This window comes from Kogia breviceps, chromosome 7, assembly GCF_026419965.1.
Source record: "Kogia breviceps isolate mKogBre1 chromosome 7, mKogBre1 haplotype 1, whole genome shotgun sequence".
NCBI classification, from domain to species: domain Eukaryota; kingdom Metazoa; phylum Chordata; class Mammalia; order Artiodactyla; family Physeteridae; genus Kogia; species Kogia breviceps.
In genome coordinates, this window is record NC_081316.1 from 64,841,021 (window position 1) to 64,863,576 (window position 22,556).

Genomic DNA, 22,556 nt, shown 5'->3' on the forward strand with positions numbered 1-22,556 from the left:
GCAGGTATTCACTGATCATCAGTTTACCGGGTCTAAGAACCTTATCTGACTCACCTCTGGATCCTTAACACTAAGAACAATGCCTGCTAGAAAGCAGATGACCAATCAATGAACCTCAGTGATTCTGGCTATTAACCTAACACATCTTAGCCTTGCTTTCCTCTAAAAATTTGTAATTCTGTTATATCTGATTTTCTAGTAGCCTGTTACTTGTTATATCTATTTTCATAAGTGACTTTCTACAAGGATATTAAGTGTCTAGTTGGCTTAGAAAAATGTTTTCTCTTTCTCTTGTTCTCTGCAACACCAACATAACCAATTTTGTAAGAAGACACCTGAATGCTAACTCTCTGAAATTAGGGTAAGTTAGACATAAGCACAGCTGAGTATTTTAAGAAGACAACCACCTAAGGAATGTGTGAACTGAAAAGCATGATGAAGGCCATCTTCTCTGGCCAAAAAAAACCCCTCCCCTACAAGCCTACAGCCCTGCAACTCTAATGTTAAGAAGCCCCACCCCCACACAACGTAAACAAGTGCTTAATATCATAATCTATACCAAGAGCCAACTCAGGGCATGTAGCAAGATAGAAAGAGTACGTGCTTCAGGGCAGGACTGGTTAGCCAGGCTAAAGGCAACGAGCATTTGGTACTAAAAGAGAGGAGAAAGAACCTAAGCCACAAGTCATTACTTTATGAGTTTTAATTAAGACCAGCCCTAAAACAAAAGAAAAAAAATAAAAATAAAACAATTTGTAGAAGGTTGAAATTTAGTAAAGCAAAATATTCATTGCATGCATTGTTCTGGTCACTATAAAAACACAAAATAAAATATAGTATGCAAAATAAGGGAAGAGCTGTTTTGCTTTTTTTTTAATCTGAAAAAGAAAAACGTAGAATTGTTTCTCTAAAAGAAACATACCAGAAAGTATATACTGAATAAATAGTAAAAAACATGATGCTTGTAAATATAACTAACATTTTAGGGTTACCTTTATCAGTAGTCCCACAGGTATCACAAAATAGAAATGGCATTTATTCCAATGTGGGCTGAGTGGTTACCAAGGACTACATGTATATACCAGTGTGGTACAGCAGAAAGAGAATGAATTTTTAAGTCAGGCCTAATTGAAATCCCAGCTCCACCTAGCAGTGTGATCTTGATAGTTTCTTAAGTTCTCTGAGGCACAATATTCTCATCAGGAAACTATGGGCAATAATATCAACTTTCACAAGGTCACTATAAACATTAAATGTAATTACTTATGTCTGGGAATGGCAAACAGGTTTGATTTCATATGCAATTCTGATATATTTCTAGTTGCATCCTGGAACACTGTGTTAGAAAGGATTATGGAGCTACTTCTGAGCTCAGCTAGAAGAGTGCTATGATGAGTTAGCTCCATCAGTCATGGGGAATGGGTAGCAGTGTATGAGCCAGGCATTTGTCATCCCTGTGCTCAATGAACAGTAGCTCTTCTTATTCTTCGAATAACCCCACTCTACTGGTCATAAGAGAGGTGATAATTTTCAACTTAATTTTCAGATTCTAGGGGAAACATCCAATAAGACAGAACAAGCAGAGTGCTATGAGAAAGCATATTCTTTTCTACTTGCCCCCCCCAAAAAATATCCTCTTAAATTATCAGCTTAAGGCAGTTCTTCATAAATTTTTTCAGTCATTTTTTAAACCTGGCAATGATGCAAATTTCTGTAAGTAAGTGAACAATCATAAAGGGTCTCTCTTTATAATAGGAAATGTAGAATCAGAAGATTCAACAGAAAAAGCTAGACTGTTTATTTAGAGAAGACAACTACTTGAAACTGCTGTCTAAAAATTACCTGCTGACCCAAATATTTCAGCCCATCCAAACAGACTTTCCATTCAATCAACAGCTGGTAGATGTCCTCCTTTCCACCCCAAATCTTCACCACGAAACAAGACACAGATGTATCGAGATGGTCTGGCATTATTCCAAAATCAAGACTCCGCCATGTTGGATTCTGTTGATGGAAATGAAAACATGCTTTAGGAAGACCCTGAATGTTTATGGTTTACAGTTATTTCAGTGGTTGTACATCATTTTGTTCTTTAACCAAAAGAACTCATAAATATATTAAATTGTAAACTTAAGTGAAGATGACATTCCAATTAACATAAAGAGGGTGATATTGGTACTTTTTAATTTCTCTACTTATTTATTATAGTCAATAGAAGGAGCATATATTCTAATCTCTCATTAACATGGCTTCCTATGGTAATTCATTTATTTATTCAACACAATACACAATTATTAAGAAGCAACTTACACACAATGCCCTCGAAGTACCTCCGACTCCTTGCTGGATTCAAACCTCTCTTTAAATAATTACATTGTTTCATGAAAAGTACAATATGCAAAAGGTTACAAAGTAGCACAGGAGGGAATAATAAACTTGTAAGGAACAGGGGAAAGACAGCACACAGGCTATGAAACTTGCCTTTTATAGGACAAACAGTAGTTCACCAGATTAAAATAAGGAATTGCAGGCAAAGGGAAAATAATAAACAAGGGCTCAGAGGTGTGAAATAGCACAGTGTGGTCAGGAAAATAAGACAACTGCTGGAGCGCACAACACAAGAGCGGCAGGACGCAGAGCTGGAGAGACCAACACAAGACTCCTTGCCAAGGAGGTGGTACTTTACTGTGTACAAGACGTGGGGCCACTGAAAGGTTTTAAGGTTAAGAATGGCATGGTCAACTTTATGCTCTGAAAGAACTTTGTTTTTCATTAAGAGGATTATCCAGATAGTTGAAACATTCTCTGAAAAGTGAAAAAGTTAAGGGGCTTTAATATTATCAATAGTCGTGAACTACAATGCATCGATTACTTACTTTCATTTATTTCCCTTACACTAAATGTTAGGGCTTTCATTGCTGAATGTAACTATAATCAATCTCATTAAATTATCAATTTTCATATTACACAAATCAGTAAATCAAAAGGTCCTCATATAAGGGTAACTAGTCTTTGCTTTGTGGCAGTTTTTCTTCCTGACCAAAGAGGGGACAGATTAGGGCAATGTTTTTGTTTTAGGGGATATATTGATGTATATGTTTTTGTGGGTTTGGCTGTTGACATTTCAGGAGTGGGAACATGACTTCCAGTTTCATGGCACTTACGTTTGATCTATCTTTTCACTTGTATGTATTTCACTTGTATATTTTTATTGTCTGATTTCCTTGCATTAAAATAAAAGCTCTGATAGGAACATTGCCTGACTTGTTTACCACAAGATCCCCAAAGTTTGAAAAGTACCTGCTATGTGCTCAATAAATATTTGCTGCTACTGGCTCAGTGGTTAAGAATCTGCCTGCTAATGCAGGGGACACAGGCTCGAGCCCTGGTCCAGGAAGATCCCACATGCCACAGAGCAACTAAGCCCGTGAGCCACAACTACTGAGCCCGCACACCGAAACTACTGAAGCCCGTGCATGTAGAGTCCGTGCTCCACAACAAGAGAAGCCACCGCAATAAGAAGTCTGCCCACCACAACAAAGAGTAGCCCCTGCTCGCCACAACTAGAGAAAGCCTGCACGCAGCAACAGAGACCCAACACAGCCATAAATTAATTAATTAATTAATTAAAAAATATATATGTGCTGAATGAGTGAATCAATGTCCAATTAACCAAAATGGATGTCTGAGGACACCAAAAGATTATCAATAAATAGCATGATAATAACACAATAAACACATTGTGCAATCAGCTTTATTCTGATTCCACACCATCCAAGAATTTCAACCTAAGATCAACAGAACTCCATTCTTACATGACCCCCAGTCTCTATCCCACCATAATTATTTTAGCAACCCTGCTAAATAGGGGTAGAGTTTCAGTTAAAAATGAAGATAGGGGCTTCCCTGGTGGTGCAGTGGTTGAGAGTCCGCCTGCCGATGCAGGGGACACGGGTTCGTGCCCCAGTCCAGGAGGATCCCACATGCTGTGGACTGGCTGGGCCCGTGGGCCAGGGCCACTGAGCCTGCGTGTCCGGAGCCTGTGCTAAGCAGCGGGACAGGCCACAGCAGTGAGAGGCCCGCACAACACAAAAAAAAAAAAAGAAGAAGAAGAAGATAAACATTAAGGTCTAGGAATAACCAGGCAGACCTGTACTACAAAAAATGCTAAAGGAAGTTCTTCAGGCTGAGGAGAAATGACACCAGATAGAAACCTGGATCTTTAAGAAGGAATAAAAAGCACGGGCAATGGTAAACATGGAGTAAATATAAAAGACCATGTATTTTTCTTATTTTATTTATATCATATATGGCTTTTAAAGCAAAAGCTATAACCGTATAAAAGGTTTTATAACATATGTATAGGTTCACAAATATCAAAGTAATAACACCAATGAGACAAGGTGGACAACTGGAACTATACTGTTGCCAGGTTCTCCTGTTATACATGAAGTAGTTACGAGTCCATACAGTAACCCCTAAAGCAATGATTTAAAAATCAGTGCAAAGAAGTACAGCTGAAAAGGCAAGGCAAGAATGTAAAATAGAATATGAAAAAAAAAAAAACATACTGTACGATGATTCCATTTATATGAGGTTCTAAAAGAGGTAAAACAAATCTGTGGTGAAAAATGATTTCCTCTTGTGGGGGGAGGGCTTGGGCACAAGGGAACTTTCTGGAATGATAGGAAATGTACATATCTTGACAGGTATTGTATGCACTTATCAAAGCTCAGCAAATTACATAGTTAAAATCTGTGCATTTCATTGTATATGACTTTTACTTCAGGGGAAAAAAACTGTAAATAAACATTGAACTCTAATGTATAGGTCTGCTTCTTACAGTGGTAAGGATTAGCAATTCTAAAGCCACTTTCTGTGTATTCTAAGCATGAGTAAAGATGTTGAGGACAGTGGAAGCTAGGTTTTTCACTGTCGGAGAATGGAGTTACAAATGAACTGAGAGTTCAGTTGGATTGAAAATGGAGATGTTGGTATGAATGCATGGTTTTTAAAAGATAGATCAATATACAGAGAGATAGATAGAGCAATAGATATAGGGTGTGTGTGTGTGTATTTCCTAGCTCAGTCCCTTAAAAAGTCTAGAAGTAATGAGCACACTAGTAACAGTGAGCATGCTCAGATCTTGCTGTCTATTTAGCATTCTCACTAAAAGGAACCAAGCGTTCCCTGGGGAGAAGACTGATTCCAGGGCTGTGGCAGGAAGAGTACAAAATGAGTCTGGAACATCTCGTGCCAGAATGTAAGTAAGTACTCAAAGAATGATGTGGACATATCAAAAGGAAAGATGAATCAATTCACAGGGCTTTCACTAACCCAATGTGGGATAATTTGAGCAACAAAATAAATAATGACAGTAATGGATTATAACCCATTGAACAAAATAAGAACGTTTGAATCCATAATGATATAGGTTAATAATTAATTAAATGGGAAATAAAGACAGAATGCTAATTAATAAATATAAAAGTCTGAAAGATGGGAATGAGAAAATTGCCAATGGATGCTAAAACTGGTAAATAAACATGATAAGAAGCAGGATATATAAAGTCTCAAAGCTTCTCCCTAACAAATCACTTATTAATTATAAATGGAAAAATTATAACTTCACAGTGGAGAAACCTGACAGGCACTACCTTAATCAACTGACAAAAGTTAACATCAATATTGGGACAAACCAACAACAGGTGCCTTCTAAGCCGAAGCACTGAAAAGAATACAGTATTACAGCTATAGTTTTCCTGCCGAAAATGCATAACCTGAATCTAATCATGAGGAAACATCAGTCAATCAAATTGAAAGCCAGTCTATGAAATAACTGGTCTGTATGGTTTTAAATGCTTAAGTCAAAAACACCCCAAAAAAGGCTAAAGAACCGTCCAGACTGAAGAATAAAGCAACATGACAACTAAAGACAGAGTGATTCTAAATTGAGTCCTGGAGAGTTGACAATATCTGAATATGGACTAGGAATTCATTGGTAGAAAATGTAAATTGGTACAACCAGTTGGAAAACAGTATGGAGGTAACAAAAAACTTTAAAATAGAACTACCATATGATCTAGTAATCCCCCTTCTGGGTAGATATCCAAAGGAAATGAAACAGTGTCTTAGAGATAGAAGCACTCCCATGTTCACTGCAGCATTATTCATAACAGTCAAGATATAGATACAACCTAAGTGTCCATCAACAGATGACTGAATAAAGAAAATGTAGCAAATATATGTATGGAATATTATTCAGACTTAAAAAAGGAAATCCTGCCATTTGCAACAGTATGGATGAACCTGAAGCATAGTAATGATAAGTGGAGTAAGTCAGAAAAAGAAAGTCAAATACTGCATAATATCACTTACATGTGAAATCTTTTAAAGTCAAACTCATAGAAACAGGGTGTGTAATCGTGGTTGCCAGGGGTTGAAGTTGGGAGAAATGGGGAGATGTTGGCCAAAACGTACAAAGTTGCAGTTTTGCAAAATGAAATCATTCTGGAAATCTAATGACAACATGGTGACTATAGTTAATAATACTGCACTGTATACTTGAAATTTCCGAAGAGAGTAATGTGTTCTCATTACCAAAAAAAAAAAAAGAAAAAACAGTAACTACATGAGGTGATAGATATGTTAATGAGCTTAATTTTGGTTAATCATTTTACAATATATACATATACCACAACATCACATTGTACACCTTAATATATACAATTTTTGTCAATTATACCTCAATTAAGCTGGGGGTGGAGGATGAAGGACTGTGGTTAAAAACTGTATTGTGGGGCTTCCCTGGTGGCGCAGTGGTTGAGGGTCCGCCTGCCGATGCAGGGGACGCGGGTTCGTGCCCCGGTCCGGGAAGATCCCACATGCCGCGGAGCGGCTAGGCTCGTGAGCCATGGCCGCTGCGCCTGCGCATCCGGAGCCTGTGCTCCGCAATGGGAGAGGCCACAACAGTGAGAGGCCCGAATACCGCAAAAAAAAAAAAAAAAAAAAAAAAAAAAAACTGTATTGTGTCAATATTACACTTTCCTGATTTTAATCATTTTAATGTGATTATGTAAGAGACTGTCCTTGTTTGTAGGAAATACACACTGAAATATTTGATAATAGCAAATATTTCTTTGAAGGTAGTCTTAATTATTTTAAGAAGCCAAAGTTATTCTTAGAAAAATTTATTGAAAAATACAGGCAATAAGGAAAAATAATATTTTGGGTACAACATGATGGGTAACTATGAAACAGCAAGACTAGATTTAACACATGGCCCAAGGAATGAATGGAAGGGAACCATCCATTTCTGATAATTGCAGGCTAGACAATCATCCCACTGAAAACAATTTAAAATGCTGGCTAAAATATTTTTAAAATAATAATAACCACCATCATCACCAAAGATTTTCCAAGCCAAAAAGGAAAGCTAGAACCCAAAGTGTAAATCTAGAGGGCTTTTCTCTTAAAGGCATTTGCTGACCTATATAAACTTGACGTTTTGGTTTTGGCAGTCTTAAAGGGAGATAAGAACATAATTCAAAGCCCAGACCCAGGCCATACTCATGTCTACAAGTCCCTCTCCACATTGAACTGGGATCACAAAAATGCTATATACTCACAGAGCAACAGGGTAGAGGAGAATTCAACAAACCAACTGCACAAATACTTAGATAATCAAAAACAGGAAGCATGAAAAAAGGACTATGTAAACTATCAAATTAGACTGAATACATCCCCTAAACTTATTTTTTAAAAAGTCAAATCCTTGCACAGAATTTGTTTATTCTTAATTGGCATTAATTGGCATGTTTCTCCAGAACAGACACTTCATAAAAATAAAAATATAAATTAAAAAAAAAAAGAATATGTAGGTACTTCCCTGGCGGTCCAGTGGTTAAGACTCTGTGCTTCCACTGCAGGGGGCACAGGTTCAATCCCTTGTCCAGGAAACTAAGACCTCGCATGCTGCACAACGTGGCCAAAAATATTTTTTTAAAAAGAATATCTAAACGGCCAATAAACACTGGAAAAGGTGATCAATTAGAATAATATATAAGGAAATGTAAATTAAAATCATAATACAGTGCCACTATCCCACCAGAATGGCTAAAATTTCAAAACAGATAATACCAAGTTTGGACAAAAATGTGGAGCAACTAAAAACCTCACACTGCTGATAGGGATGTAACTGGCACAAACACTTTGAAAAACTATTTAGCAGTATCTACTAAAGCTGAAAATAACCTATGATCCGGCACTTAATTCCACTGCTAAGGATATACCTAACAGAAAAACATACACATATTCACCAAAGGACATGTACACACAGAACTAATAAATAATGTGTATGAATCTCACAAATACACTAAGCAAAAAAGCATATGCCATACAAAAGTTCAATAACAAGCAGAACTAATCTATGGTCAAGATAGTGGTGCTCTTTGGGAGAAGGTAGTAACTAGAGGGAGGACACAAGATAATGTTCTGCTTCTTGATCTGGTTAAATGATCTGTTCCCTTTGAAAAGTCATCAGGCTATTATTTGTGCCCTTTACATATGTGCTATGTCTCAATACAAAGTAATAAAACAAAAATTTTTAAAGACCCAATAATGGAAAAAATACAGCATCTTACAAAGAGACACCTACAGAGGTAAAACAAAGACATCTCTTCACGATGTCATTTCAGGCCCTAAAGCCTAAAGAGCAGGAGTTAGAAGATTACAACCACCTGAAAAGACAGCCACTTACTCTCCTATGTGTAAGATCACCTCTCAACAAAAGTATCAATATATGTGCTCTAAAATATGAATGAGTATAATTTCAAATTCTCAGCAGAAAAAGCATGAAATAACCACCCCTTTCCAAAGTGAAAAAAAGAAAGACCTGGTGAATATATCTGAAGGGCCATATTGCATAAGGGGTGGGATGATTTGGGGGGCAGTTATTATATTAGTTATTCTTAAATACTTCATTCTAAAACTAATTAAAAGCCTTTGGAAGGGAAGTAGTCTTTTGAAGTTGCTTCTTGTGGTTGAATAGATGGCCTGGGTAACTGTTCTAAACCAATACAACGTTAATACAGTAGAGCCTATTGTCAATCCTCTCATTACAATGACCTTCCTTTATGCTTTTATGAAATAGCTGCCAGACAATGAGCAATCATTCCTGAGCTGGTCCTTTCAGATACAGATATAGTCTGCCACACATTCAAAGACTCTATTGCCCGATAATGTTATTATAAAAATCCATGGGACCTCCCTGGTGGTGCAGTGGTTAAGAATCCACCTGCCAATGCAGGGGACACGGGTTCGAGCCCTGGTCCGGGAAGATCCCACATGCCATGGAGCAACTAAGCCCATGCGCCACAACTACTGAGCCTGTGCTCTAGAGCCCACCAGCCACAACTACTGAGCCCACGTGCCACAGATACTGAAGCCTGCACGCCTAGAGCCTGTGCTCCACATCAAGAGAAGCCACCACAATGAAAAGCCTGCTCACCGCAACTAGAAAAAGCCTGCACACAGCAACGAAGACCCAACACAGCCAAAAATTAAATAAATAAATAAAATTTTAAAAAATAATAATAAAAAAAATTTTTTTAATCCAGATGATTTTTATTTATATTTAACCTATACATTATCAGCCCATTTTCTAGATGGAACAAATTATTCAAGTATACTAACATCATTTAGGAACCTATATCTTATTCACTGAAAGTACAGTGGCAGAATATTAGGATATTTATAGCTTTGAAAAGTTTACCTCCAGGAGAATCTAAAATTTTTATTTATTACCTGGGCAATTTCTCTAAAACACTACTCAATTGATACCTCTTATTTATTAAAGAAACACACATATATAAGAAAACTTTCAAAACACAAACAAGTTATCACTATTTTTATCACTCAATAGCAAATGTATGGTCACAAGAAACATGACTAAGAATTCATAAAAGCTGTTCCAATTTTCCCAAAACATACAAGATAACTCTCAGGAATTGCATACTAAATTTATAAGTAGTAGCTATTCCTCAGCCCAATAAACTCTCTTCCCCCTCTCTCATTCACCTTTATTCATCCTTCATGTCTCAACTTAGAAATTACTTATTGTTAGAAACCTTTCCTAATCACCCTCCTCAAACTGAGATAAATGATACTCCTACATGTTCCCATAGAATCCTGTTCTTCCCTGGTCCTATAATTGCATGTGTCAATTATCTTAGACTCTCTCCAAATTATGTAATTGACCAGATGGAGGTTAGAAAATGATGTTGAAGTTTAACCCAAGGTAAGATAAGATGGCATAGGCAAGAGGAGCCAACTCCCTCTCTCTCTCTCTCTCTCTCTCTCTCTCTCTCTCTCACACACACACACACACACACACAGATGAAATGTTAATTCATTCAGTCACAATTCAACTAGAACATATACTTGTTTGAGAATCCCTCAGGCCAGTAACTGATAAAAAGTATTTATATTGTTCACTTTTTTCCCAAAGATTTAAAAATATCTCAGGCAGTCACAATTCCAACAGAAGTTTTGGTTCTGGTAACTCTGTCACATGCTTTCCCTTAAAATACATGCTCTCCAACCCCCAGGCCATAGACTGGTACCAGTCTGTGGCCTGTTACCAACCAGGCCACACAGCAGGAGATGAGCAGCCAGCAAGCAAGTGAAGCTTCATCTACATTTATAGCCGCTCCTCACTGCTCACATTACTGCCTGAGCCCCGCCTCCTGTCAGATCAGCAGTGGCATTAGATTCTCATAGGAACGCAAACCCTACTGTGAACTGCGCATGCGAGGGATCTAGGCTGCACGCTCCTTATGAGGATCTAATGCCTGATGATCGGAGGGGGAGCTGAGGTAGTGATGCTAGCGCTGGGGAATGTCTGCAAATACAGATTATCATTAGCAGAGAGGTTTGAATGCACAGAGACCATAATAAATCAACTGCCTGCAGACTCATATCAAAACCCTGTCAGTGGGCTTCCCTGGTGGCGCAGTGGTTGAGAATCCGCCTGCCAATGCAGGGGACACGGGTTCGTACCCTGGTCTGGGGAGATCCCACATGCCACGGAGCGGCTGGGCCCGTGAGCCATGGCCGCTGAGCCTGCACGTCCGGAGCCTGTGCTCCCCAACAGGAGAGGCCACAACAGTGAGGCCCTTGTACCACCAAAAAAAAAAAAAAAAAACCCTGTCAGTGAGTGGCAAATGACAATTAAGCTGCATCTTACGGAATAGACTGGACATAAGCAACAAACATAAGCAACCTTTGGTGTCACTGTCTCCCATCACCCCTGGATGGGACCATCTAGTTGCAGGAAGACAAGCTTAGGGCTCCCACTGATTCTGCATTATGGTGACTTGTATAATTATTTTGTTATATATTACAATGTAATAATAACAGAAATAAAGTGCACAATAAATGTAATGCACTTGAATCATCCCCAAACCATCCCTCCACCCCCACCCCCCAGTCCATGGAAAAACTATCTTCCAAGAAAATGTTCTCTGGTGCCAAAAAGGTTGAGGACTGCTGCTCTAGAACTTTGTTTATTCAATTATAAGGCCCATCACTGATGTAATGGAGGCAGCACAGTGCTGCGAAAGAGCAGAGCTCTCGAGCTCTCGAACATCGGTTCTACCAGTCACCACCAGCCTGTGACCTAGAGTAAATTCCTCAACCTCTCTGAACCCTGGTTTCCTTAACTATAAAACAGGACTATCTCCTACCTTGTAGCATTGCTATCAGGATGAGCAACAACGTATATAATGCATCCAATAAACTACCTGAATCACAAGTGAGTAGTTAATTGTTTATTAAAGAAACACACATACAGAGATATTTCAAAACACATACAAACTAGCTATCACTCTTCTTCCTCCCACCTCAAGATTTTTAATTTTCTAATAAAAGTTAAAACTCCATTTTGTAAAAAAAAAAAAAAAAAAACAACAACTAACTTTATAATTGTTAAAGATGGTGCATGTGGGTTCATTACACAATTCACCTCTACTTTTGTGTATGTACAAAATCCAATAGAGAGAATTTAGTTACTTCCATTCTTATTGCTTCAATTATTTTAGTTTAAATTAAGCAATGGTCCTTCGATAATATTAAGGATCTAACTTCCCCCGGAACCAAAAAAAAAAAAAAAAGTTCCCAAAAGTTAACAAATGGTTTGGAGTGTACAGTTAGCTGAAGCCAGAGATAAAAAAGTCGAATTATACATTCATGATTAATTGTTCTATGCTAAATATATGTGAGAAGAAATCAGGACTCTGGCATATAATTTGGAGTCACATCTCTACCATCCAGCCTATCAATGGTGGATTATTCCAGTTACTACAGGAGATACTTACTGGACTTCACTGTGCTAGGGACATTGGAAAATAGAAAAATAAGTAAGTTGGGGGTCCTTGTCCACTAGATGCTTCCAATTTTGTGTTACCTCCCAAAATCTCATCTTCATGCCACCCACCCCTTGACTATCACCTGCTGTCTCTCCAGGTCATTTCCTCTGCTGCCCTGATCTTCAATTCCCTTACCCCTGTCTTTGTCATGCTTGCTGAGCAAAATCTCAAACCACTCACTCCACTCCAGCCATACTAACTTCTTAGCCATTCCTTAAAAACCTCAAGTACACCCCTACCTTCATACTTTCCTGATTCTTGGCCTGAAACAGTCTTCCCCACTTAGATACACAGTATGTTCCCTCACTTTTTTCAGGTGTCTGCTCAGATGAGATCTTCTATGTGACTGCCATAGAAATTCAGCAACCACCCCTGCCAGATACTCCATTATACTGCTTTATTTTACTCCATTATATTTATTACCATCTAACATATCCCAATTTAGCATCAATTTTAACAAGCATTTTTTTTCCAGTGCAAGATAAATTCTGACTTCAGAAATGTTAAAATGAATAAGGTCCTACACTCTTTGACCACCAGGTGGCAGTCATCAGGTGTCACTGTCTCTAAATGCACAACCTTAAAAATAGTTGTTCTTAGTTATCAGTTCTTTCGAGCTAGGCCCACCGTTGGCACTACATGTGTTCAGTCTGTCATTTAAAATGTATCTCTTGATTTAAATTGAAACAAAAAATCCTATATAGGGAACTCCCTGGTGGTCCAGTAGTTAGGACTCTACAATTTCACTGCTGAGAGCGCGGGTTCAATCCCTGGTGGGGTAACTAAGATCCCGCAAGCTGGGTAGTGAAGACAGCTTGATGAAGAGGAAAGAGTAGTAGAGACTTGAAGATGGAAGGTCTGGACCTGGGGTTCTGGTCCATCAATTGTGTAACTCCGCAAAAATCACAGAGTCTCTCTGGATGTCAGTTTCTTAAGATCTACCCCCTCTACCTTACAAGTTGTTCTAAGGATCAAAATGAGACAACATATGTAGGAGGATTCTGTAAATATAACACATCACTGATATCCATTTATTCATATAACAAATATTCACTGAGCATCTACAATATTCTAGATTCTAGGGTTTCAAAAGAGAACAAGACTGGCAAGGTTCCTGCTCTCATGAAACTTGCGTTCTTGTAGGTGGGAGACAGATACATGGACAAGAGTTTCCAACAGTGACAAATGCTCTAAAAAAAACAAAACAGGGTGATGTAAAAAAGAGTGGAAAGGGAACTACTTTAGATAGAATAGTCACAGAACGCCTGGCTGAAGTGACATAGCTCAGACTTCAAAGGAGTATTCAGCCAAATGAAGAAGTGGGGAAACAGGTGCTGCAGCATAAGGAACAAGAGAAGTTTGGCATGTTTGAAGCACTGGAAAAATGAGGTAAGCCTGGAACACAATGAGTGAGGAAAACTGTTAGCAGATGAGGTTGAAAAGGTGGACAGGGGCCAAATCCAGGATGGTCTTGGACTGTTAAAAGGATATTATCAGCACCAAAAAGCTCTTCTTTTTATCAACATGGCCGAATAAATTAAGCCATTTATGCAAATATCTAGTGTACCCATTATCAAAAGTAGGACATTTCCAACTTTCTAACTGAGCAATGCTATCGCCAAAAAAACAAGTGGAAGGAGCCTATGCAATGGCCCTAGACATAAAATTCTTAAGAACTACATACAAAGGTATCATTTATTATGATATTTGGTAAGTCAAACAGTCAAAAACCTCGACAGGGGACTTCCCTGGTGGCACAGTGGTTAAGAATCCACTGCCAATGCAGGGGACATGGGTCCGAGCCCTGGTCCGGGAAGATCCCACATGCTGCAGAACAACTAAGCCCGTGCGCCACAACTACTGAGCCTGCCCTCTAGAGCCCACGAGCCACAACTACTGAGCTCGTGTGCCACAACTACTAAAGCCCAGGCGCCTAGAGCCCATGCTCCGCAACAAAGAGAAGTTACCACGATGAGAAGCCCACACACCGCAATGAAGAGTAGCCCCTGCTCACCGCAACTAGAGAAAGCCGGTGCGCAGCAACGAAGACCCAACACAGCCAAAACTAAAATTAATTATTTTTTAAAAACCTCAATAGTAATAGAAGTGACCAAATTATAGAATGAGTTAAAAAAAAAACACAAGTTTTTAACAGAAAAAATATCATTTCACTCAGCAAATATTTATCAAGCACCTACTTTGTGCCAGGCATGCTCTAAGCACCAGAGATACAACAATGAACAAATCAATGAAGATTTAAGCAATAACTGAGCAGAAGATTTAACTGTAGAATTATCATAATACCAAAACTGAACTTCAACTTATTTTATGTCTCAGCATTTTCTAAAATAGTAGTTATAGGCTTAGTTACATGTACCTGTCAAAAAGCCAACTTACCAAGGAATTCTTAATCACTTCACTCCTATAAAATTCTGGAAAAGAAGAAAAAGAACAATAAGTGACGTGGAAGAAAATAAGCTCACTAACTCTTAATCCTACAAATATTTTAACATATGCTCTAGTAAAAACACTTAAAACATTTTCAAGGGATCTATTCTCTACATATATTTATCTGCAAAAAATTAAATTAAAATAGAAATAATGATTAAATAAAAGGTTTTTTTAACTGAAGGATAGTTGATTTACAATGTTGTGTTAGTTTCTGGTGTATAGCAAAGTGAGTCAGTTGTACATATATATACATATTCTTTTTCATATTCTTTTCCCATTATGGTTTATTATAGGATATTGAATGTAGTTCCCTGTGCTACACAGTAGGACCTTGTTGTTTTAAATTAAATGTTTTAAAGGGAAAAAAACATTAGTAAAGAAAGGTCAGGGCTTCCCTGGTGGCACAGTGGTTGAGAGTCCGTCTGCCAATGCAGCGGACACGGGTTCGTGCCCCGATCTGGGAAGATCCCACATGCCGCGGAGCGGCTGGGCCCGTGAGCCATGGCCGCTGAGCCTGCGTGTCCGGAGCCTCCGCTCCGCAACAGGAGAGGCCACCATAGTGAGAGGCCCGCGTACCGCAAAAAAAAAAAAAAAAAAAAAAAAAAAAAAAAAAGAAAGAAAAAAGAAAGGTCAAAATCTGTTAAGATTTAATTTAGTGATTTTTTCCCTTACTGGCTCCTTTTACCCCAGATTCTAAGGTAAGCCCTTAAAAACTCAAGAGTTCATTCTCCCTTACCAACTGCCATTGTCTACAGCCAATTCTATACTCTCTGTTTTCCTCAAACATCTCCAATAATTATCCATTGTGGTACTGTGGAAAGAATACTCATCTAGCAACCAGGGAACCTAAGTTCTAGTCCTACTTGTTATTAACATTCTGCCTCTCATTTCCTTGAGCCCATTTCTTCATTAGATAATTCTGACAATCAGACTAATAATCAAGGTCCTCTAAGCACTAAAATTTCATGATTCTACAAACCTTCATTTACGTTGTAAATGTCACAAAACCTGAAGATACAATCAAAAGAGAGACTGTGTCAGAGGTTCAGACAGACATTTTTAACAACCCTCCAACATTCCCTCTGCTGACCCTGCCGAAGTCGCTTCGATGGTGCTCTGTCAATGCAGAGCCTACAAGGACCCTGTATCCTTATGTTGCTATAGGGCAATATTTTCCAAGGGTGATGCACATACCACTGATATATGAGACCATTTTAGGTGATACATGAACAAACAATATTTTTCTAACATATTGAAATGTATGTCTCATCTATCCAACCCCTAATTGTAAGCTCCATTAGGGCAGTAACATTTGTTTTTGTGTAACTGCTATCTCCTCAGCATGTAAAACTATTCCTGGCACAGGGTAGGCACTCAATAAATTTTTTCTTCAATCAACAACTTCATAGATTATGCTTAGACCTGAGTTTAGAACTTTTAAAAATATGTTAAGTATGTAGCATTATAGATGAAACTCGAAGACAGTGAAACTTGTTGAAGTAGTACACAGGCCTGAAGTTTGGGAACCATCAAGCAGTAAAGGAAAAGTGGACCTGGATATAAAATTCTCATGGGCAAGCTCTCTTGGTTAAAATGTTTCTTGACAAAACATACCACCTACATTACTCTATGCTTATCTTCCCTTAAAAAATTAATAATAATGGGCTTCCCTGGTGGCGCAGTGGTTGGGAGTCCGCCTGCTGATACAGGGGACACGGGTTCGTGCCCCGGTCCGGGAAGTTCCCACATGCCGCCGAGAGGCTGGGCCCGTGAGCCATGGCTGCTGAGCCTGCGCATCCGGAGCCTGTGCTCCGCAACAGAAGAGGCCACAACAGTGAGAGGCCCGCGTACAGAAAAAAAAAATAAATAAAATAAATAAATAAATAAATAAATAATAATAAGGATAATCATTCTATTTTGTGGTGAGATAGTCATTTTAGGTGATAGGGTTAGGCTGCTTACTTTTATTTTTTGCTTGGCAGTTTTCTAATTTTTCTATTTTGAACAATTATTTTAATTAAGAGAAGGGATCATTCTAATTGTTTTTAAAAGGAAACTTCTATTGATGAACATTTAAGTTACTGTTAATTTTTGGATATTTCAAGTAATATTATAAATAATCTTTGAAAGATATATACCCTAAGACACTTGAATCTATAAGATAAACTTTTAGAAGTAAAACTGCAAGACAAAAGGAAAAATACAGTTTGAATTTGATAGATATTGCCAAATTGTTCTCTAAAAATACTGTACCACTTTACAATCCCACTTAACACTAGGCAACCCTAAGTATTATTCTTTCCATTTTTTCCCAAATGGTTAACCAATGCCCATCATAAATTGACTACATAAATGTACATATGTATGTATGTGTGTGTACATATGTGTTCTTTTTTTAATATGCATATATATACTCTAATTTATATGTACCAAATATGTTATTAGAAAAAAAAACTGTGCTAAAAATGTGCTGTTTCTTATTACAAGCTACTTTCACTTAATACATTTTTGTATTTAATACACTTTTATATTGTCTGAATTTGCTGTAAGTAGGTAATACTTTTTAAATCAGTGAAAAAAATAAAGATATTCCTCTTTTCTTTTGAGAGAGAATTCCTCAGCTTAATCTGTAAAGTGTCTAAATTAAACAGTCTCCAAAATATGTATCTCCAGCTCTAAGAAGATGAATAGCATCATTATTTCTTCCAAAACTTTGCTGACTAACTGTATATATAAATGAAACTAAACAATTTGCCTTCTCCATTAGATCCTCAAAATGGACTTGCTAATTTAAATAGAGAGAGGTCAACAAATGAGCCACACAGTTTGGAAAGGAATCACTGAGTCTGAGGTAATTTCTAAAATGTTAAATGTGGGCCTACACTGTCTATCACTCTGTTACACTTACAATATTGTCAATGAAATTAGCAGCATGGCACACAACAGAATAGCGAATTTAGGAGAATTTAGAGTAAAAAAATAGTTCGGTCCCCCAGTGCACCATGTATAAGCTTGACCCTGGACAAGTCAATTAACTTTTCTGGGCCATAGTTTCTTCTCCTTTCAAAGGAGAATGACACCTAGAAAATATCAGGGCTGTTATGAGGCTCAAATGAAATAGTGAATACTTCATAAGCTATCATTTTTATTAATACAATTCTATGAATTTTTATTAATTCGACTTGAGCAAAACTATTAGACATGTAAATTTTCAAAAAAATATCATCCAAGACTAGCTCTACGTGAAAGGGTCTATTAGATACAAATGCTTCTCTATCCATGCTAAGACCTAAACAAACAAAGCAAGGAGAGATTTCAGAGCATGGTTCCAATGGCATGTTTTGGCTGTTATACAGCATTCCATTTATTCAACAAATGCTTTTTTAGTATCTCAACCTCACTCATAATAGAAGAAATACAAACTTAAACTCTACTATGAAACTATTTTTCACCTATCAGATTGGCAAAATTTCAAAAGTCTGACTGCACAGTCTGTTGGTCAGGCTGTGGGAAAAAGGGTACCTGTACGTAGCAAGTGGGAATGTCAACAACAGCAGTTTTACAATATCTACCAGAACTCTAAGTACACATTCTCTTTGTACTTCCACTCTTTGGAATTTATCCTATAGCTATACTAGCACTCATACAAAATAATGTATACCAATGAAATTGTTCACTGCAGTACTGTGTGTATAGCAAAAGCCTGGAACAACCTAAATGCCTACCAATAGGAGCCAATTAAATAAATTATGGTACGTCTGTTCAATGCAAAACTAAAAAGAAAAAAAAGAAAATTAGAGAAGCTCTCTATGAAATAATATGGAAAAACATCTAAATTATATTAAGTAAAAAATACAAGGCACAGATATAGATAGATAGATAGATAGATAGATAGATAGATAGATAGATAGACAGACAGACATAAAATTTGGTGCTATTTTTACTTGCATTTTCAGAAGGAATCTCAGTAAAGATAAACAACAGTGGGGTGAAAAACTAGGGAGATGGGACAGGTGAAAGGAAGATTTTAATATAAACCTTTATATATATTTTGAACCATAGACGGCATTAGCTAGCCAAAAAGTTAAATGAAAATATTTGGGGGCTTACTTTGTGCCAAGCATTGTTCCAAGTACAGGAAATAGTGCAGTGAACAAAACTGACCTAAAAATTTCTGCCCATATGGAGTTTACATTCTGGTGAAGAGGACATGCGTTAGCCAAATAATTAAATATACAGTTATGTCAGACAATCTGGAGTATTGTGGAGAAAAATAAAGCACAAAAGACAGAGAGAATAGTCACAATTTTTAAAAGGGGTTAGTCAGTGATCAAGGAGAGTTTCTCTGAGAAAACATTTGGATTAAAGACCTGAAAGAAGGCAGAGGAGCTAGTCATGTGGCTATCAGGAGGAAAGAGTGCCCAGGCCAAAGAAACAGTGCAGAGGCCTTTAAACTGAAGTCAACTTGATGAATTCAAGGAACAGCAACAAGGGCAGTTGGGTGGGAACAGAGACAACTAGAAGAGTAGAAGGAGGTCACAGACGGGCATATCATGAAAGCCCTAGGAAACCAAAAGAACTTTAGCTTTTACTATGAATGAAATGAGAAGCCACTGGAGGGTTTTGAGGGGAGGAATAACATGACCTCACATTGATTTTGACAGGATCTCGGTTGAGATCACACTAGAAAGAGTGAGTGGGCAGACAGACCTGTTAGAAGTCTACTTCAACAAACTCAGGCAAGAGATGATAGTGGTTTGGAGGTAGTAAGAAGGGAAAAGATTATGGATACATTTTGGTAGTAAGAACCAGAAGTATTTGCTGAAAGATGGAATGTGGAATAGAAAAGAGGACAATCCAGGATGATTCCAAGGTTTTTGGCCAAGGAAATAGAAGGATAGAGTTGTCATTTTCTGATAAAAGGACGAATATAGGAGGTAGATCAGAGCAGGAACATCAGAATCTCAGTGCTGAATATATCAAGTTTAAGGTATCTACTAGACTCCAAATGGAGATGTAGAGTAGGCAACTGAATACAGGAGCATGAGTTCAGAGGGGAGGCTGAAGCTAAAGATATACATTTGCGAGTTGTTAGGGTGATAAGTGATATTTAAAACTATGAGACATTCATGAGATCACCAAATTGGATTATACAGAGGTTGTCTTCTGATGTATTCAAAATAAGTGGTTGGTATTCCAGGAAAGGACAGGCGCTCACATTTCATGGGTGAGAAGATAACTGTGGCTGAAGAACAAACCTGATTTTACAAAACTTCCAAGTTTAAGAGGGAACCAGGATTAGAACCTAGCTCCTCATCCATTAACACAAGGCTTTGTTCTCTGGGAATGTAATAAATGGTGTTCAATTTGAACTACCTGAAAAATAGGCCATCTCCTAAGAGTATTAAAAAAATGTCAAAAATCAAAAAAACTCACACATAACTTCTTATGCTCTCCTGTGAATTCAGCTGAAATAAAAGAATAACTTAGAAATCAGCATTTCAGATATTCTTCTACTTAAAAAAAAAAACCTTCTTTTGAAACTGAGAAATGATGCCACTAGACAGGTGGTACAGGTGGCTTTGTAAGAAAAGCCCATAGGCCTTCCGTCGTGGTCATCCTACACCAAGGGCCACATAATGATCATGCAATGAATATTCATGTTTATCATCACAGGTCCAAGAAGATAAGGTGGTATTAATTAGTTTACTAAGGAAAGAGCTTCCTGGCTCCTCCTATAGTAGTTAAAAGTTATAGAGCATAACATGTGGGTCCAACAAGAAGACATAATAGACTTCATTCAACCATGACATTTTGGAGCAGTAGGAATTCTCAGAAATCATCAGTCCTCTCATTTTAGAGATAAATTAGCTAACAGCACACAAGAGGAACTAAATGCCCTAGCCAAAGGGCTTGCCGGTTAGTGACAGACTCAATACCAACTACTAGACACGGGACTTCCCTGTGGTCTGAAACCAACTATTCCCTAATTGTGTTAACAATCATTTTATTGAAATAACTTCAAGAAACAGTCCATAATAACTTCTAAGCTCAAGATATAAACAGAGCTAGAGAAGAAGACAAAAAAAAAAAAAAAAACAGGAACAAAAAAAAATCACTTTGCTTTCATCGTATCTCTTAGACAAGTTTTTTTTCTTTTTTTATATTTTTATTTACTTATTTATTTATTTTGGCTGTGCAGAGTCTTAGTTGTGGCATGCGGGATCTTTGTTGCGGCATGCGGACTTCTTAATTGCGGCATGCATGCAGGATCTAGTTCCCCAACCAGGGATCAAACTGGGCCCCCTACATTGGGAGAATGGGAGTCTCACCCACTGGACCACCAGGGAAGTCCCCCCTTAGACAAGTTTTCAACATCATGGTCATCAACCAGTCCCATGACTACTGTTTTTGGAAATTACTATTATGCTTGTTAACATTACAATTCCAATAATAATTGCTATCATTTACCAAATCTAAAATGTACCAAGTTCAATATTAGTAACTATTATCAGAGATAACACTGGAGCAAGGACACAGAAGTTCTAACCAAGATAATAACCAAGAACTGATTATATAGAAACCTATCAAAAATGTGAAGTACTCTGGCAGTGTCATATATTACTAGTGATAAAACCAGTTAGTGAGCAGCAGACCAAACGCATTAGGATCTGCAAAAATGCTTACACCCTTAGGACAAATAATGACCAAACTTTCATTTTTCTTCTGGACACATAGGAAGACAACATTTCTCAGTCCCCTGTTCATCTAAAAAGGATGATGCAACTGATATACAACTAATGGAATGTCGTGGAATTTGTGGACCATTTCCATTTAAAAAATCTCCCTAAAATAATCCCTTGCTCTTGCCATACCAGAAGCATCATTCCAAAACAGAAGGAGCCTGGATACCTGAGTCACCACTTAGAGGACAGCTGCCAAGCCAATGTCTGAAAAGAACACCTACATTAAAACAGACAGCTAGTGGGAAGCAGCCGCATATAGCACAGGACATCAGCTCCGTGCTTTGTGACCACCTAGAGGGGTGGGATAGGGAGGGTGGGAGGGAGACGCAAGAGGAAGGGGATACGGGGATATATGTATACATATAGCTGATTCACTTTTTTATACAGCAGAAAATAACAAAACATTGTAAAGCAATTATACTCCAATAAAGATGTTAAAACATAAATAAATAAATTAGATAATATGTTTAAATGCTAATAAATAAATAAATAAATATTTGTCTGCTTCTGCAAACCATATTATGCCTTCCAGTTAAAACTGAAAAGCAAATAAATTAAAGGATTGATTATACTTGTGAAAAGCCTGCTTTCTAGCTATCGTTTGCTGCTCAAGAACTGGGAGACTTTAAGTCTAAATTTCCTTTTTTCTTAATAAATACTTATAATTATTATTGAAAAAAAAACACCTACATTGAACTTAGTGTTTAAGAAATTTATTATTTCAAGTCACTGAGTGACTTGTGGTATTTGTTATAGTAGCTAGTGTTACTCGTTCAGATTAATACAATTGTTTTAAAAATATGCAATAGTTAGAATCAAAAGTAAGAATGAAATAAAACTGTAAAAATGGCGGAATTTAGAGTCCTTTTTTTTCACCCTTCGAAATTACTTTAATGCCATTTGTATATGAAGGGGGGGTCCTACTCTATATAAT

At 37.6% G+C, this 22,556-nt stretch overlaps 1 protein-coding gene across 1 annotated transcript in view; it reads right to left on the reverse strand.

The window, feature by feature from the left end:
* UVRAG (UV radiation resistance associated) overlaps window positions 1–22,556 on the reverse strand; it is a 383,943-nt gene that overhangs the window by 286,884 nt on the left and 74,503 nt on the right. The window contains 2 exon segments of the mRNA XM_059067816.2: window positions 1,843–2,004; window positions 14,823–14,857. Of these exon segments, the coding sequence (XP_058923799.1) occupies window positions 1,843–2,004; window positions 14,823–14,857 (197 nt within the window).